The sequence below is a fragment of the Botryllus schlosseri genome, chromosome 8, assembly GCF_051294905.1.
Source record: "Botryllus schlosseri isolate E-star chromosome 8, Bs_hap1, whole genome shotgun sequence".
Classification (NCBI taxonomy): Eukaryota; Metazoa; Chordata; class Ascidiacea; order Stolidobranchia; family Styelidae; genus Botryllus; species Botryllus schlosseri.
In genome coordinates, this window is record NC_137243.1 from 11,605,210 (window position 1) to 11,624,369 (window position 19,160).

The window sequence follows — 19,160 nt, forward strand, 5'->3', positions numbered from 1 at the left end:
AGCTGCGAGAGAACAGCGTGTTAAACCTGATGCCTCAGATCGAGTGTCTTTCGCCAAAAGAAGTTTTGGAATGCTATAAAAATGTGGAAAAGTACGATTCAAGTTCTCAATGTGTTTTAATGGATCAGGAGGAATTTAATTCTGATGATTTTCAACGTCCATATCAGTACTTGCATAAATACTCTACCAACAGCAACTTGGATCGGTTCACATACACGCACCCCCAGGGAAAGGAAAGGGAATGCTTGGAAATTCTTTTGGATCACTGTTGCACAATGAACCCTACATGGGCACAGCTTAAATACTTCTGTACCTTTCTTAACTCTCAATTGAAAAATTGTGAGGACTCAATCTTTTTCAAAAAAATTGATTCTGTAGGTTCATATGACAGCATCGAATTCAAGGGATTGAAATCTTTTGTCATTCACTTCATGATAAAAATGGCTCAAGATTTAACCACGCCTTCGCTGAAAATATCTGACGAAAGCATGAAAGATGCAAAGGATGCTTTCAAAAGCTATGGTAACAGACGGAAATGGGAAGAAGAAGTTCACCCGTTTGTGTTCTTCAATGAAGACAGAACTACGATGACATTTATCAATGTCAACATCAATGAAAATGGAGATCTATTGAAGGCAGACGGCACTGTGGAGAAGAGAAATATAATTTCCAGATGTTTGTTACGTGAATTGAAGTTACAAGGCGTTCCGATTGGCAAAAACTTTGATTCATACGATAGAGCAGAGAAGCTTTCAGTATTATGCCAATTCATGAATATTGCACCAGTCATTGATCGTAAGATAGGAAAAGTAAAAGCATTTGATCCAGACAAAACCTATGAACTTACCACCGACAATGCTCTGAAAATTCTTGCTCTATACATGCGACTGCGTTGTCAGATGCCTGTTATCGTGATGGGAGAGACAGGTTGTGGGAAAACAAGGATGATTGAATTCATGACCAAATTAAAGCAAGGCCCAGGCAAGACCGCTTTATCCAGTATCGTGACTTTGAAAGTTCATGGAGGAATCACTTCAGCTGACATTCACAGGAATGTTGAAAAAGCAGTAAATAAGACCAATGAAAAGCTAGGAAATTTCCAATATCGTAACCCAAATGTTGATGCTGCATTGTTCTTTGATGAAGCAAACACCACCAGAGCAATATATGCCATCAAAGAAGTTGTTTGTGACATGACAATCGACGGGAGGGATTTCAAAGATTCACATCTTCAAATCATGGCGGCATGTAACCCTTACAAAAAGTTATCCGATGAAGCTATTAAAAAACTTGAGGATTCCGGCCTTGGATATAATATCAAAACAAGTGAAACCGAGCATCTTGATGACGTTCCGATGAGATGTTTAGTTTACAGAGTTGTTGCTCTGCCTCCTAGTCTGCAGCCATTTGTGTGGGACTTTGGGCAGTTGGGAAAATGGGCTGAAGAAATATATATCAAGCAAATGACAAACCATACCATTCAAAAATTGGAATTGGAAAAAGCAGATGGGGATCTTGTAAATAAAATTTTATTTTACTCTCAGTGCCATATGCGAGCAAAACAAGAAGAGGAATGTAGATATGTGAGCTTGCGTGACGTTGAAAGATCTTTAAAAACTTTTGAATGGTTCTACAATCACAAAGATCATATGTTTGAAAAAGTGGCTCAGTGGCACATTGAAAGAAAAGACAGGTATCCAGCTCATGCAAAGCTCGTTGATATACCAATTTCACTGAGGTGTTTAATACAAACCGTTGGTATCTGTTACCAATCCTCGCTCGATGATCGGCAATCTTTCGTTCAGATGCTATCAAGTATATTGCGTATCATGGACCAAAAATACGCTTTATCAGCACTGCAGATCGATCTTGAAATCACTGCATGTCAAACTATTTTCACACAGGATTTGAAAATGGAACCTGACATCGCATGCAATGATGCACTTCGAGAAAACTTATTCCTTATGACAGTCTGCACGGATCTTCGGATACCATTGTTCGTTGTCGGAAAACCTGGCAGTTCAAAATCGCTCGCTAAAATAATTCTTGGCGACAACATGCAGGGAACGTCATCTTTTTCGGAACTGTATAAAAATTTCAAGGAGGTAAGTGAGTATACCATTGGATGGAAGTATAACAAACAATAGTCGACTTCCCTTAATTTGGACACTTGGATCTGCTCACCTCTGGCCGAATTAAGCGGAAAATCAATTGCTTGGTTCATGGTCATGCATAAAGGCATCCAACGAATTAAAAATACTATACTTTGAATATTTAATGAATTGCTGCTGCCATGTACTGCAATAATGGGCAGTGCGCACACACAAGAGTTATACTTTCAGGTTACCTGTATTGTACAGTATCTCGATACCAAACGACTCAACAAATATACTGTATTACTGTGTAACACACACAGATAGTGTCAAAATAGTACAATGATTCTTCAAATTCAGTACTAAGCCTTCCAGCAAGGGCTTTATCACTTGGTAACAGTACATCACAAAACAGCAGGAATTGATGGCTTGTGCGGGGCAGAATCATTTATCATTTAAGATCAACTAAATTTTACAAATTTTTAATCAACTATGAAGGTGTCACAGTCTTGTATGAGTTTCTTGTTGAATGTTGCTGTATGGATTGACATTGTTTCGCCATAATAACTCATCCTGTGTTAAAACGATTCAAGTACTGGTTACTGTGTCATAACCTCACGCTAGGAATTGGGAACCTGTGTGTGTGCAGATAATCGTCATAACTAATAATGATAGTTTTTTACGTTCATACGTACGGGCATTTTGACCGATAAAACAGTTTTCTAGGTCATCCAGTTTTCGAGTTAGGCGGATTCAACTATAATTGCAGAAATGGGAAAATTCGTGGAGTACCATAATCATTTCAGCTCCTACTTCTCTGGATTTGTAACGGTTTGGGGTTAGCATTGAATTATAGCGAGACTCAAAATGAATTATTGTTTGTGTACATGAGTGCTAATTTAATATTATAAATTGCTATTGACGAACATTATGAGTGACAACTTCGTTGGTATACTAATTGTTGTCTTTTGACATTATTCTGTTCATACCATTATATACTATTACACTGTAAAGGATTAATTGTATTTATGATTTTCAACTAAAACTAAACCTCTTACATCTAGGTTCACATTGTGTCATATCAGTGTAGTGCACACACTGACTCCGCTGGAATTGAAACCATCTTCAACCAATGCTCCCATCTACAAGCCAATCAAAATATTGAGACTTATGCAGCTGTAGTTGTTTTGGATGGAATTGGCTTGGCTGAAGATTCGCCTAACATGCCTTTGAAGGTATTTAATCCTGCGTCTAGTGTGTACTACTGCATCAGTGGTTCTTAAAATTTTTAGATCGCGACCCAAATCTGACTTTTAATGGCATATCTCGACCCAAGCCTCACACATCAAAAAGAACACAGTTGTAAAATTTAACATACAGAACGCGCAGACAATAGTTGTACAAAACGCAGCTCTATGAAACATGTCTGACGCACGTGATTTCAATTCGGGGTGCATTATTTTCCTCTGAGGTTCGCATTTGTACATAATTTATACTGCTGTCTACTCAGATCGCAAGCACGGGACCATTTCGGTCAGATCAATATCCAAGGTTTTGGCCAACCAGAGACGGTCAATTTTGACCAAGGTTTTATCATTACCGATCTTTTTAGAACCGCACTTTGCCCAACCGTATGTTGGCCAAAACTTCATGTCTTCATGTGTCCCGGCGCGGACGGGGTTGACCTCTAATTACCTGTGTATCATACCCCTGCACCCATTCGTTGTACACTCCTTGACTAAAGCATACCAACGTTCTCCGACGGTGTTTTCCAGAGTAAACTAATGTCGAACAAATCTATCTGTAATACAAAGGTCGGCACATTTTCATGATCATGTCATATTATTGGATTTGGATATATAGTACCCAACACATTGGCCTCGGATATGGACAAACTAACCACAGGAAATCGCACGAAGCGCGGTGAAATTTATTTGTTGCAAGAACTTTAACAATATTACATACATACCTAAAAATATACCCCTCACGACCTATGCTTGGGTCGCGACCCATACTTTATGAACCCCAGTACTACACAAACCACTGCTTTGAACTTGAAGTAGGTTAATTTTCCCTTCCCATGTCTTCCATGTCTAATACTCACTTTGTGTGTCATGGTTTGTGAAGTATAATAAATAAACATAAATCATGACACAGGAAGAATTAAATTAAAAATCGACTTTCCGCTGATCTAATCTTAGTGCACGTGTGGGGTATGGAATACACTTCATCATAACTGTCCTTGTTTTGTATTTTCCATGAATCTGTGTGGACCACAATTCAAATGTCATATATTATATTCTGGGTTTGGTTTTGACACCAAACTTCTTTCCCCTTTCCTTATGTTTTAATCATAATGCCCCGTGATGTTGAAAATGCATCAGTAATAGTTTACTACTGCGATTGCGAATACCGGTATATTAGCATTTATGAAATGTGACTATGCTAGCTTGATATTTATCTTCATGGACACTGGTACTTGTGCGAATGTGTCAATTTGCTTAAAAGTAGGAATTCACACACGCTCGGAAAATGAAATATAAGACCCAAGAAAAAGGAACTTTATTTTCGTTAACACCACAGAATTTTCTTTAAACACTATCTCAAGATGCTGAGCTCCTGGCAAGCAAGTCTTTGGTCTGACCTAGACAAGGCTCTGAGCCACAATTTTCCGACCGAATAGCGGGTACCTAAGTCGCTGCCAAGGTCATTTCGATGCGGCTTTTCTCATATAGGGTTTGCCACAGTGATCCGAATTATAGTTTAGTAGAGTCTAATTTTTACAGCTGCTGCCCTTGTTGCTGCAACTCTACCCATATTGCTTGGTTAGGAATTGGCTCTTTGCTAGGTTTTAGGGCAACTGCCGTTGATGAAATTTGAATGTGGGTCTGCAGATTTTAATACCAGCACTCTAACTCCGTAACTATGGCTACTGCTAAAGTTATAATCCTCATTATCTCCCAGGCCACATGGCCATTTCTTTATGTGGTACAACATCGTACTTTTTCTTCCATAGGTTTTGCATTCACTCCTTGAATGCGGAAGCACAGAAAATGGTACACTGACAGAATTCGATCCGAAGAGAAAGGTTGCGTTCATTGGCATCTCAAATTGGTCACTTGACCCAGCAAAGATGAATCGAGGAATTTTCGTGACTAGAGGCAAACCATCCAGACGAGATTTATTCAACACTGCAAAAGCCATTTTCAGAGATGGTCATAACCACCATAATGGTACGATCCGAAACTTAACAAAGGCATACACAACAGTGTACCAAGAGCAAAGGAGAGAATATTTTGGACTGAGAGATTATTACAGCTTGATGAAAATGCTTCATACCTCCATCAGCAGCAGTAACGCTGTGGATTTTGATATGTTAACGACAGCGATCCAGAGAAATTTCAGCGGTGCTTACGGTGCCGAAATCGAGGTTTTCTATAATCAACTGAAATATCCCCTTCCAGTTGTTCCTATTCCTGTTCAAGAAATGGTTGAGAAAAACCTGAATGACGACAAATCAAGATTTCTTCTTCTGCTTGCCAATCAATATTCATCCTTCAGCCTGCTCCAAAACTTCATTCCCAACTTTGACAAAAACGTTCAAGTAATCTTCGGCTCGAGCTTTCCTAACGACCACACCTACACAGAAATATGCAGAAATATCAATCGAGTAAAGGTATGCATGGAACAGGGAAGAACCGTTCTTCTGCTCAACTTGACAGACATCAATGAATCTCTTTATGATGCCCTCAATCAACACTATGTAACATACAGTGGTGAGAGGTTTGTGGATGTTGCACTTGGAGGTCACAGGATCAAATGTATAGTCGCTGCCGGTTTCCGGCTGATTGTCATTGAATTGAAGGACAAAGTGTACAACAAATATCCGATTCCGTTGATCAACCGTCTTGAAAAACATCACTTGACAGCTGAGAGCTTACTGAATAGTCACCAAAGAGAGCTATCGCATGACATCAACGATTGGACACAGCAGTTTTCATGCATTCCAGGCTCGCCATTCAAAGTTTCCAATGCATTTCTTGGACATAATAACGACTCTGTCAGCTCTGTGATTATTTCTCAATCTAAGACTTCGGAAAATGAAAACGAAGAGGGTAATGTGAAGCTCAGGCTTCTCCAATCCGCTACAATAGATGCTGTCTTCAGATTGCCGAAGTCTGGATTGGGTGGGGAAGGCAATTCACTTTTGAATGAATATATTAACCGACAAAGCCACGGATACCTGTCAGACTTGCTGAAAGATAAATTGAAAACTGCTGACAGAAACTCCCCAACACTTTTGGAAATTACAACGTTTTCCAATATCCTTTCAGATTCAGATCGTCGTGAGTTGGAGAAACAGATTGGTACGGGAGAGAACACAGTTATTTTGCTGTCTTTGCAACAATTCCAAACAGAGCAGGAGTATTCCAATAAATTACAAGACTTTGTCAAATTCAACAAGAAAAGGAGTGGAAATGAATCAGCGGGTGGAGTTTTACTCATCCAATGTCCTCAATCACCAAAACATGTTCAACTCATAGCGTGTGCTAGATATGTCCTCAAGAACATGCTTTGCCATACTGAATTCAATAGAAAGACTGTTATTGCGATGTTGCTTTCTACCGAACGTGGATTGAAAACATCCAATGATGCATCAGAGCAAATGACACTCACATTGCAGCATAGCAATGATTGTGAAATCATTTACGTTGATGAGTTGAGGTTCACAAGTCGCAGCGTGAAGAAGTTGAAAGAACTACACAAGAGCTCAATAGCAGATATCCTTGAAAGTAGTCTGAGTTCATGCAGCAATGAGGCAGGCCATGATCATGTCATTGACCTTCCAACTCTAATCAAAGATTGCATCTGTGAAGCAATGACCAAGGTCAAAAACGCAGAAAAAGACGGGCAGCGTGATCTGGATCGGATTCGTCTGTTATCCAAGTTGTCTCTGGATTATAGAAAAGGAAAAAAATTCATGGAAATATTGACCAAAAAGATGATCCATATTTTTGAAGAACGAGATCTCGACAAGACTGTCATGTTGGAGAATTGGGTTCAACAAGAGGCATGTTCCCTGGAAAGGTTACAAGAGGGCGGTACATTTTCGAAAACATTGTGGCTATGTTTACGAAGACATGTGTCACTTCTCATAGCTTATATACTCAGTATCATCGACAGAGAGGATAATCTCGATCTTGTAACTGAAAATGATCTTGTGGATGAACCTATTCAAGACTTGTGGTTCGATCTTTTCTCTGAATGCAAGGTCATGTGGAAACATGTTAAAGGATCCAATGAATTCACCATACCTTCAAAGAAATGGCTTGATGTCACAGGAGATGGAATCAGAATGCCTTTCGGATTTCTTATCCTGGAAACATTTGACAATGTGTGGAAAGGTACAATAGAAATAGCCAAAGAGAGGGAGCTCCGACGGAAGATCTGCTGTACTGCATTTACAAAGAATCACGCAGACTTGAGTAAACAGCTCACAAAGGCTTCTGTACCGGCTGAATACATCCTTGCATTTGCTGCCGAACTGCTGTTGGTTGGTCTCTCAACTCACCCGGAAACTACAAAATTTCTGGCAGCTGTTATTGTGAAAATATCAAAAGGCGAGAAGCCAGACTGTGATGTACAGGAAAATATGTTTATGTTGATGTTTATCACTACAAAGGAATATCACAGGGAAATCATGATTGTCAATTCTGCATTGCTGCTGCATCCACAGACCACAGAAAAACTTGAACAGTGTTTGCAATCCTCAACCAATTGCGACATTCACAAGATATATCGGAAGGCCATGATTCATTTGCTTGAAGAAGGCAGCAGGTTGGCGCTTGAAATCAAAAACTTTGAGTCTTGCATAGAGTGGATGAAATTCACAGAAAAATTGCATCCAATATTGGATAAAGCCATCGATCTTGTTGATGATGAGCTTGAAAGAGAAACTATTCGGAAAAAGTGGGATCCAATTGCTATTCTTCACGTGCTTCTACTGCAGCTGCTTCCAGATCGGTCTGAGCAGGAAAAATTCAGAAAATACATTGCAGTGATTTTATCCCAGGCAAAATTACTCTTCAAAGCAGCTAAAAAATCAAATATCGAAGGCCAACAATTTTTGCGAATCGTCTGCTATGTTCTTCGCAAATATGTTGAAGAGATTCGATTGAGGCTCGTTATATCATGGGGAAATAAATTGTGTAGGATTTGCAGGAAAGACTGCAATCGACCCATCGTTCTTGCGTGTGGCCATTATTTTTGTTTTGGATGCTTGGAAATCCATCTGATGTCTCAAAAACGATCCAAAATATGCTTCTCATGCTCCATGACACTGCCGGATGACTTCATTCCGACACCAACTGCTCTTACCTCTGGTCAAAAAGCAGAGGTTTCGAACTTTCAGCTGAGCTGCACGAGCTTGTTCTTGGAATATTTATCACAGTTTGTTTTCAGAGATTGTAGCTGCGGATCAAAGCCATCAGACGCCGGTAGTTCCATAAGACTGATTTTTGAAGAACTACTAATGAAAGGGAGAAATGGTGAGCTGGAGACATCAGGCTTGAACCTCAACCATGCAACTCGCAGTAGTATTGTTTCAATTCTGTGGAATCATGATCAGGCTGAGACGGAGAAGATCATTGATGAAATATTAGATGTTGAAACTGAAGTTTTTATCGCAACTTTGCTTCATTTCGAAAGGATTCATAAACTCAAAAATTTTGAATCGAACATAGAATCTCTCCAATCTGCTCAAACGCATGTGACAAAGTTTCTGGAGACCTACGGGGCCGATCCTCCAAACATTTCAGTAGAATATTTGAAAATGTTGGCTGCAGCTCGTTGTGCAATTGTCACTTTTGTGCAAGCACTCACTGATTATGATGCTGATAGAATGGATGAGTATGAGAAAGCCACAATTGATACCGCATTATACAATGTGAGGAGTATAATCATAGCAACGAAGAATCAGTTGATAATGGAATTCATTATAAAAACTGGATGTCGCTTGTACGGAATGGGCTGGTTTTCTGAAAAATTTGTCAAGAGCACGCGAATGCAGGTAAGAAAATTTTATTGTATTTAAGGACCCACGCTGATGAATATTTTCCTATTTCAGGGTTTGACTCCTGAAAGGTTACGTGAAGAACAGAAACTGAAACTGACGTCTATCAAGTTATTCCGGTAATTATTTATATGTAAATCACCATAGTAAAATTTGCGTTTAAACATGCACAAACTGACTTGTTAACCTATCATCTCAGATCAAACTAGATGGTGATTTATGATGTCCAATAATTTAGCACTTCCTTTCAGTCTTGTCCATGAAGTCGAAGACAATGAAAGTGATGCTCATCCTCGGTGGACGTTATGGGACGTAACTCTACATCCAAATGTGCAACACCTTATTCAATGCATACGAGACAGTCAATCTCTACAGAAAGGTAAAGGGTTGTGACATTTGACGTGATTTAATTTGAAAGGCATGAACAAAGTTTTCTTGCAAAAATTTAACTCAGCCTTATTACATCTGGCTGTAACTTGTTCGTGTTTCTCATCATGTAGGAAGTGTTCTTCATGCTCTTTTGGAGACACCGCATATCAAAGATTTGAATTATCTACAAGGGGTACTTCAATTACAATGCAAGATGGTTGGATGGTAAAGTCTATTACCCAAATTTATAAATAATTCGTGTAGTTTTACACCCACATTTCAGCTACCAAAACAAAATCGACTTGAAGGAGGCGGATGTTATCAAAATTGGGAAGTTTATGTCTGAATACCATTCATTCCGCGACTCAGCAACTAAATACGTGGAAGCATGGAATTCTGTGAGCCTATTTTTCATTGAAATTAAATTGCAATAGAAATAAATGACAATAACATGAGCAATACTGAAACAAATAAAATGTTAATGGTAATAGTATTTATCCCTCCAAGACTTTTTTCCGCTGACACTCATAAGGAAGTATTGTCAGCATAACTGAAAACCTTAACCGACTAGGGAGTAGGTTCAATCTGTTTTTCATTTAAAGGATCTTGAATCAACCAAATAGTAAACAACAAATCTTCATATTCTTGCCATATATCAGTAGTGTTGTTAACTATTTGGGTATTTTTATAGTCGGATTTGTCTCTGTTATACATGTACTTTGTTATATGCTGTTCGTGAGTTTGTAGACTTGTAATTATCATGTCACAACGTTAAAATTCTTTCTATATTTTGAATTTGGTTTGGTCGCGTTTACTGATGCTTCTGCTGAAAGTCAGTCGGAAAGCTCAAAGTAGAACCAATTTGGCAATATGCTTGTTTTCTCAACTATGGTGTCCCTACTCTAAATTATTCAAGGATAGTCATGGCATTATATCATATCATTTCGATAATTCAAATTTCAAGGTAAATAATAACCAGCCAGTGACAAAAGGTACACTATCAGAGACAGATGAGGATTCGTAGAATATCATATCAAATTTAAAATATTCTGTTATCCCTACATAAGTGATATTTAAGTGCACTCTGTAATCATTTAATGCAGGGGTGTCAAACTTAAATTATGTCGCGGGCCTGATTCCAGAATGATCACTTGAATACTTTCTTATCAAGTATATATAGATTTCAGCATATTAAATGATACCACGGATCACAGGGGCTTTATTCTAGCAAGGAGCAACGCCTTTATTCGCGAACAATGGAATTGCTAAAAAAAAATACGATGCTTGGCCGGTTGAATACCAATATGTACCGTTGAAACAGTGGCGCAAACTAAGATATCAGTTGGTACTTATCTATGCACCCTTTGCTGTAGTCGTTATCAGGCGTTAGCTCTGTGTTTGATAAGAAATTAATGCAAGAGATTTAACTGTAGTCCGGGGACCTTTTGAGACTTAAGTGACACCGAAGTGCGACCACAGATATTTGAATTATATGTTTTCTTTGACTATTATATTCTATTAGTAAACCGCATGTAACGGTTCCACATTGGCGTTTTCGCTTCTGTGAATAACTACGTTTTAGTCCATTTTTCCATAAAACTCTGAGATCAGTCTGCACTTTTTGTACTCTCGGAATTGATTGTCAAAATGTCACGGGCTTATTTCAAAAGGTAACTACGGTGAAACCACAACCCCGCAGTCGGGTGGTAATAATTTGACCTATGGACAATGGACATGCTCGACATCTGCTGTCTTGAGGGATTATTTATTGAAAGTATTTCCTATATGTCAATATTTGTTACGAGTGTGCTGGATGATATAAGCATGTTTCAATTTACTCGAAATTGCTTCACGGGCCGTATGTTTGACACCCCTGATTTAATGCAATGATTTCATGTTGACGATACTTTGTGATGACTGATAACCTAAAATCTTCCATGAATTAATAGTATTTTGATGAATATCATGTTATATGCTTAATTTTCAAGTTTTGAACCAAGAATTATCACTTCGAAACTTGCAATATTTCATTCGGATAAAAATTCGGGATGTTGTGTATTTACTAGATGCGTGATCAACTAAGAGAATGCAGTGAAACAGACAAACAAATGAAGATATGGTTCACTGAAGAACTGAATATGACCACGACGCCAATATCTTACTTTTTGCCAAGTAACAGAGGAAGGGGTAAATGCGCCAAACTGTTGGCTAAGCTTCTTACAGGAAAACACAACGATTTCCTACAACGATGCTATGAAATTGTCAAATTCAGAGGAAGGTGATTGTCGATAACATCGTGTAGTGCAGGGGTCGCCAACTCAAAACGGCTCGCAGGCCAATTTTCAAGTTTCCTGGAGGCCGCAAGAATGCAATACACAGGTCAAACAGTTGAACAACCACGTCTTTGAAACTTCACTTCAGTGCAATACTGTGCTCTCTAACATGGGCGACCACAGAAGTAGTAATATTTTATTTAGGAAATACAAATAAAACAAAAATATCATGATCATTACTTTCATTTTATTTTGAACCATGAGCTGCGCACGATAGCTGACAACGCTTTTCAGCGACTAAGGAATCGATATTATTGAGAGAGAGACACAGTACTAACAGAAAGACCATCTCCTCGTAAGCCGTTTTAGGAGTCTCGGTCTTGGCAGTGTCGGGGCCATTGCACGTCCAAATTATAGGCCCAATTTGTCCATTAATATCAGTTGATTCTCCCCCTACGAATTGTTTTTGCTATTGCCAAAGTCGGTTCAGCTAGTGAAGATTAGTGACGTTTGAAACATTAGAGTAGCTAACTTTGAACAAAAACAACAATATTTTTAAGCTGAATTCTAATTCAGCATTTATTAATGTTTCACTAAGCCTTCTACCGAGTGAGAGAGCGTAATGGTGATGCGTCCGGCTTCTTGATCGGTAGGTCGTGGGTTCAATCCCATGCCGGGGCAGACCGAAGACAGGGAAACTGGTATCCGCAGCTATATCCTGCTAGGCCAGGGGCTCTCAGCTCTTTCTAGGCCGTGGCCCATTTTCCGATTTAAAAATGTGCTGTGGCCCACCTGATATCTTGGAGTCAAAATCCTGTTTAATTCGTGGTTATGGACAGAGCCGATATGCCTATTTTTCTAAAATATGCGCATTTTTCTCTAACTGATGATATTTAAAGCTCGATCACCCGAAATATGAAATCGCGCGAAGCGCGAAAAAATGTCAATTTAAATAAATATCCTTCAACAAACGACCAACGAAATAATCTTGGGCCTCTTCCAGCTACCCCTATCATGGATGTGGGTGCGGCGGTTATGGCCCTGGTAGATCATAAGCTAAAACTCCTAAGTCGGTTATTTTCGTCCGCTGCTCCATTTGCGTCGCGAAACAATGATCAGATCCCCGCACTGTGTAATTGAGACTTTAGTGATACTATTGTGGAAAATATTATAATCATTCTGGGCCGGCATCGAACAATTCATTGGTGAATGGGGTACTAGGCCTACAGAGAAGTGGAGAAAGAGTTTTCAATATGCATGATGTACTTTGTATGTCTTGTACCAAAATAACTGAAGTTGCGATGTCAGAACATTCAATTCAATGATACAATCAATTCCCGTGACTCTTTCAGTATGTACAATGATTTCCAGGCCGGACATTTGAAACCGACTTCAACGCTCCGATAAATCCTCAATCCTTTAAGATTCGTTGTTGTTGTTGTGGTGGTGCAGTATACCTATTCCAGAAGTTCCTAATAATTGGCAATTATGGCTATGTTGAGCTTGCAATAATACGGCCTGCCGAAGTACGGTAAATCTGTACATCAACTGCACTTCATTGCGAGTTAATTGCATACCCCTTTTAACGGCATACGACATATGACCCTGCCGGAATACTTGGTTACTTCAGCATTCTCTTCCATTTATTATTAGCTTGAAATCATTTTAGTTGCTGTTAGCCGTAGGTTGTCATAGCCAGTAAAAATTGCCACCGTTTCTCCCTAACGTTTTCGATTTGTAGGCTAAATGCTGACTTCATGCGTGCCACTACATCTAATCAGAGTCGGACGAAAATCTTTATGTAGCCTACGTATAATTAGATAATACGAATATATTTTTAGCGAATAACATAAGAAGTATGACTAAACTTGCATTATTTCTGAAAGTTTCTAAATGGCTCTGTGGCCCACCTCAAAATGCTCTGTGGCCCACCCTTTGAGAACACCTGTGCTAGGCGCTCAGCATCCACGAACAGCAGGGAGGAGGGAAACGGGGGTGCAGATTAGATGACCTTACTAAAGGTCGTATCGCATCTCCGCCGTCAAAGCATTCCGGTGGTGCAAGCAGAAATGAGTATCATCTCTCTCTTTCTCAATACCTAAATGTCAAATAAGATTGCTGGCCGAAAAATATGACCTCGCGGGCCGCGTGTTGGTGACCCCTGGTGTAGTGTGTATTTTTTCTAAGGATTTAACCATCATTTCAAATCACAGTGATACCGAAGTGGCATCTGATTTACTTTCATCGAACAATTACTTAGAGATCGACAAAAATCAGGATTTGCTCTCAATGATATATCGTCATACATTCCTAATAACAAACGGGAAAAGCCGTCACATTTCTTACAATCTCGATGCTCTTGAAAAACAAGTAAGCCTTGCCCGAGATTTATATTTGCATTTACATTATTTAAAACATTGTTTCTTTTCTAGGCAAGAGAAAAGTTTCTACGCAACAAAACGAAAATTTTATCAGAGGTTTATGTTCAAATTTATCTACTTTGTCATTTCCATTTGCCAATCTGCAAACTCACTTTACTAATGTAATTTTCAGAGTCTGCCACGGATCAAATATCCTCAAGACATCGGCATTGGCAGGGAATGGAGTCAAGTTATTGAAAAGACAAAGAAGGTTATTATAACAATCGCATATCAACGTTTTGTAACCTGCTCACTAAACACGTTTTCTACAATTGCAGCAAGAACCACTCTCTCCCAGACTTATTCAAGATGTGAATGAACGCCTCAACAATTACACGTCTGCTGAAATGTGCGAAGGAGTCAGAACTTTAACCTACGCCATCAGTTTCCTTGCGAAGGTAGGGACACTTTGTAAAGCTAGGTTTGAGCAATACACTTTAGAATACCATGGAGCAGTGCTTTTCAACCTGCGTGACGGTTCGCACTTGTGCGAATGAAAAAAATTGCAATGCGAATGTCGAAGGTGGTGTGGGTGAAAATCGTGAATGCTTGGTAATTTTTTCTGACGTTAAATAATTCAAATAAACCTAATAGCAAATTTAAGGTCAGTGTAACTTTTGTAATGACGACACTATTATGAAAACTTGTTCGTAGCTCTCTCATGCCGTAGTGAATTAATATTTTCGCACTATAATTAATGCGTAACTAAAAGCCTGGTTTGGAAGCTGGTGTAGTCGCAGACATACAGTATATCAGCTGTCTGAGCCTGCTACAGGCTGGAAAAATTACGTCAAATTGACTTTCTACTTTCTTTCGCTAAACAATCAACCTATTTTTGCAACAACTGTTCGATTAGCGCGAGGCACGAGGGTAGCGGTAAATACCATCATTACAGACTCGCATTTGCGAGTTACTGTAACACATATTTTTACCCCATCAAGGGTTAATAAAGTATGGACCGCAAAGGCTATAATTTTTGGGTCGGCACGGTGCCATACCTGTCTGTTAATATGAATGTAATATTTGTTGAATTTATTGCAAAAAATCCTGCGATAGTTTATAAATATCCAAGGTCACTGTGTTGGGTACAGTATAGCCAATAAGCAAGACATACCTAAAATATGACTTTATCATGAGAATTCATTATATGATTTGTCCGACTGGATTTCTGAAAACATGGTCGAAGACCATTGGAATGAACTAGTGTAGGAGTATGCAACGAGCGAGTTCAGGCCTATGAGACTCATTCATTTTGAGGCCAACCCCTTCTGCGTCGGGGCCAATGAAGACGTAAAGTTTTGGCCAACAAACCGGTGATAAAATGAGGGTCCAAAAACATAAGCGGCGACAAAACCTTGGTCTAAAAATGACCGATGCTGGATGGCCAAAGCTTTCGATATGGATATGCACCGTTGTCGGCACGGAATAGTCCCGTTCTTGCATTCTAAGTAGACAGTAGTACAACTGCAACACCCAGTGGAATTTCTTTTGCCCTAATTTGAAATCGCGTGCGCCAGACATGTTTTGTAGAGGTGTGTTTGGTAGAATTGTGGCGTGTGCGTTCTGTATGGCATACATGTGCGTAAAATCAATCGTGGCATACAACTGTATTATTAAAAATGAATTCCTTTTCATGAATTCTCAAGTTAGCTTGAGCTAAAGAGTAGAACACCCAGTATCGTTAGTTTATTTGCTCATCTCATATACTCGCGAGACAGAAGTTGGAGCAACAATGAGACACTTGATAGCTTAAGCTACATATTAGCAAATTTGTTGCACATCTGAACAAAATGTTCTTAAGTATCTTCATCTTCTTTTTGTATAACAATTTTCGATTAGTTTGTGAAATTTACAAAAAAGTGCGAATGGAGCTCAAAAAGGTTGAAAAGCACTGGGATAGACTATAGAGGAGTGTACTATGGATGAAAATTCGTATTTCAGGTTGTAAGTGATTCCGATCGGCAAATGCTTGAGTATCTTGAAAACGTTCTCTTGCTTGAAAATCACAGAACAGCCGTGATACCACGCTTTGCCAAAATTCGTCACACCCTGGCGCTGTATCAATACTTTACTTGGCAAAGAGCAGTGGGTTTCGTTAAGCAAGGCCTTCAGCCGTATAAAGAATTGCTGTGTCAAAGTAACGTATTTAAATTGTGTTAAAACTTTTTTCCACATCAACCATGTTTTTATTTTCAGTAAATGAAGAGCGAATCACAGATAAAAGGACTTTAGAACAAATAACTAAAGCATTCAGGCACATGGATGTCGTGTTATTTCAACAACGATTGAATGAAATACTCATACAAGTTCCAGATTTCGATGAAGATTGGAGGTTTGGCAATATATTTTGCCAAATAAAAGTACTAACTGTACCATAGTCTTCAGTTGTTCACTTGGAACGTGACCTTATATTGTTATATTAGGATTTGCACTTGGGCTGTAGCAGTTCTGCACAAACAAAGTTTGGTAACGTGACGAAATCTACCTCCCAGCTCAAATGACATATCCTATCAATACACAGCACGCTTTGAGCATAACAGACGAAATCTTTTGTTTACGTAAGTGGTGCGCAAATTTGTTGACAAGAAAGAAATCAACATGTAAATAACGCAGTGAAACCGTGGGCCGCACGTCGACTTTTTGGTGGTGGCAAGAAATTATTCATTGCGATGGCAGGTGTCATCAATAAAGCTTGATATCGGACTAGGCATAACATTTGTGAACTATAATCGCGAAGCGCGAACCCATCTCGCTTTATTTATTTCATGTCTAAAGACGTCATCTGCCCATTTTAAGTGTCAGATTAACCCTATATTATAACCCCTTTTCTGCGTACAGCACATCGATCGAAATCGCCCCTTTTTGGACACCCATATTATTGTTTGTTCTATTTGTTTACGCTCTAAGAAAGCAATGATTACTGCCAACTTCAGTGAATCAATAAACTTACGCTAAGCAACAGTTACCTCCCTTGACTTGGTCTATATCTGAAATGCAATTGATAATAATCGAAGCTGACAATAATCAAAATATTAAGGCACTAAAAGCTAATGTTATGGACTTAAATCCAGTGGCTCTCCACATTTTTACCCACATACTAAAAGCTTGCAGACTGGCAAATGTAGCCTATATGTGCAATGTGCATTGCACACTCAAGTAATAGATACGAAAAATTAGCCTAATAAGTATTAATGTGATTTAGATGCATAAAGCGTTCCTTTATAAGCATACTTGTGCTATAAATTTTCCGTCAACCTCATTCCCAGATATCTAGTTCGAGTAATTGGCCAAGACTCGTTATCGGCAGGGACAAGCCGTGTCTTTCTGACTAAATATTGTGTTTGCATTAGGCGGTGATAGGCCTTCGATGTGATGATTATTTGTTTGTTGAAAACTTTTCTATTGGGTTTTAAGACCTCCATAGGACATATTCTACGTTTTTTCCGTGCTACGAGACTTTGATAGCACGTTGGAAGGGTTATAAGGGGACCACAGAATGTGAACGGTTAGTAACGACTTGCTTATATAGCGAGATGTCAAACCGGCTTGCCAGAGTGTTTGGTTACTATATCTGCGCGATTTCGTAAGAATCGATGATGTAACGTTAATGAAACAACACAAACAGATAATGTCATGTAGGCCCTACTCAAAGACTAGTTTTAGTGCACAAACTCCGGTTTTACAAACACTGGCTTTCAAGCTAATATGGCAATGATTACATTTTCCAAATTTTAATGATGCAGATTAATTGATAAGCTTGTGAAATAACCTAACACCTTGCACTGGCTCAGGATGATGACCGCTGTAGTGTAGTGTAAAATCATACATGAAACGAAATCATCATAGGAGCTCAAGCACAAGTTGCTGATGATTACCCCTGACGAGTGTCAGCCGAAAATATTCGGGCTCATTTCGCTATAAATATACTATTCGATTATGAATGTGTGCAGACGATTTTAATTCTCTAAAATTCCATCTAGATTATTGATGTTTTAAGGTTCGAGTATTTTTGCAATTTCTTTTTCAGTTTGGTTGAGGAAATTTTTCCTTATTTGGATCTCCTGTTCGTCAGCAAAGATGAGGAAGAAGGTGCCTGGTTCAATAGATTACCGCCTGAAATTACCTTCAAACAAGTGGGACACTTGTTTGAATTGGCCGTAAAACATGTACAATGTGCGACAGAATAGCGCATTTACTGAACCAATTTTCGATCAATATTTTCATGAACTTGTTTGATCAATAGAGTTGATTGCTGAAGATTAGCATAAAAGATTAGGCCTACATGAAAGTTGATTATATCTATCGTAGTTAGATATGTAGCCAGCAGTGTGATAATGTCTGTATCTATATTATAAAAACGATGACGTAAACGCCAATTATATTGTTATAATTTTTCATGTGAGCTCCAGTTACAAAATGTAGAGCCTTGATCAAAATGTAATAAAAATTCTTATCACATAATTAATTATCTGGATGATTGATGGCTAATTTTATGGGTACATTTTTTAAATAAGAGAAATCGAAAAGGGAATGGGAAAGACAATAGAGTAGGGTGATTGATGACAAGTGTAGAAACTGGTCGACAGGCTTGAGTTGGAGTCATTGGCGGGTTGATTTTATGATATTCATCCCTGCCATGTTTGAAGTGCTGATGTCATCATACGGTAATGTCCCACGAGCAAGATGGTGTGTTAATATAGAGCGTGCTCCGTCTTGATCGGCAGATAGATAGATCAGTTTTTTGAATTCGTCTCACCAGCGTGTACTCGCTGGTCTCACCAGGAAAACTTGAAAAATTCAAATAATCGGTATGGACACTGGACAGGGCGGACAGTCATCTAGTCCAGTGGTTCTCAACCGCCGGTCCGCGACGACATTCCTGTCGGTCCGCCGAGTATATTACAATTTTGTATCTTAAATTCAAGAAGCAATG

At 39.0% G+C, this 19,160-nt stretch overlaps 1 protein-coding gene across 3 annotated transcripts in view; it reads left to right on the plus strand.

Moving 5' to 3' along the window:
• Positions 1–18,692, plus strand: part of LOC145444332 (E3 ubiquitin-protein ligase rnf213-alpha-like) — a 48,985-nt gene extending 30,293 nt beyond the window's left edge. For all 3 annotated transcript variants that reach the window (XM_080322297.1, XM_080322298.1, XM_080322299.1), the window contains 15 exons: positions 3–2,105; positions 3,158–3,328; positions 5,110–9,162; positions 9,220–9,284; positions 9,417–9,544; positions 9,666–9,759; positions 9,818–9,932; positions 11,601–11,812; positions 14,021–14,177; positions 14,240–14,284; positions 14,361–14,438; positions 14,506–14,625; positions 16,169–16,364; positions 16,424–16,559; positions 18,255–18,692. In XM_080322297.1, coding sequence (XP_080178423.1) covers positions 3–2,105; positions 3,158–3,328; positions 5,110–9,162; positions 9,220–9,284; positions 9,417–9,544; positions 9,666–9,759; positions 9,818–9,932; positions 11,601–11,812; positions 14,021–14,177; positions 14,240–14,284; positions 14,361–14,438; positions 14,506–14,625; positions 16,169–16,364; positions 16,424–16,559; positions 18,255–18,414 — 7,833 coding nt within the window. In that variant the 3' untranslated portion in view covers positions 18,415–18,692. The remainder of the gene's footprint in view (positions 1–2; positions 2,106–3,157; positions 3,329–5,109; positions 9,163–9,219; positions 9,285–9,416; positions 9,545–9,665; positions 9,760–9,817; positions 9,933–11,600; positions 11,813–14,020; positions 14,178–14,239; positions 14,285–14,360; positions 14,439–14,505; positions 14,626–16,168; positions 16,365–16,423; positions 16,560–18,254) is intronic.
• The last annotated feature ends 468 nt before the right edge of the window (positions 18,693–19,160 follow it).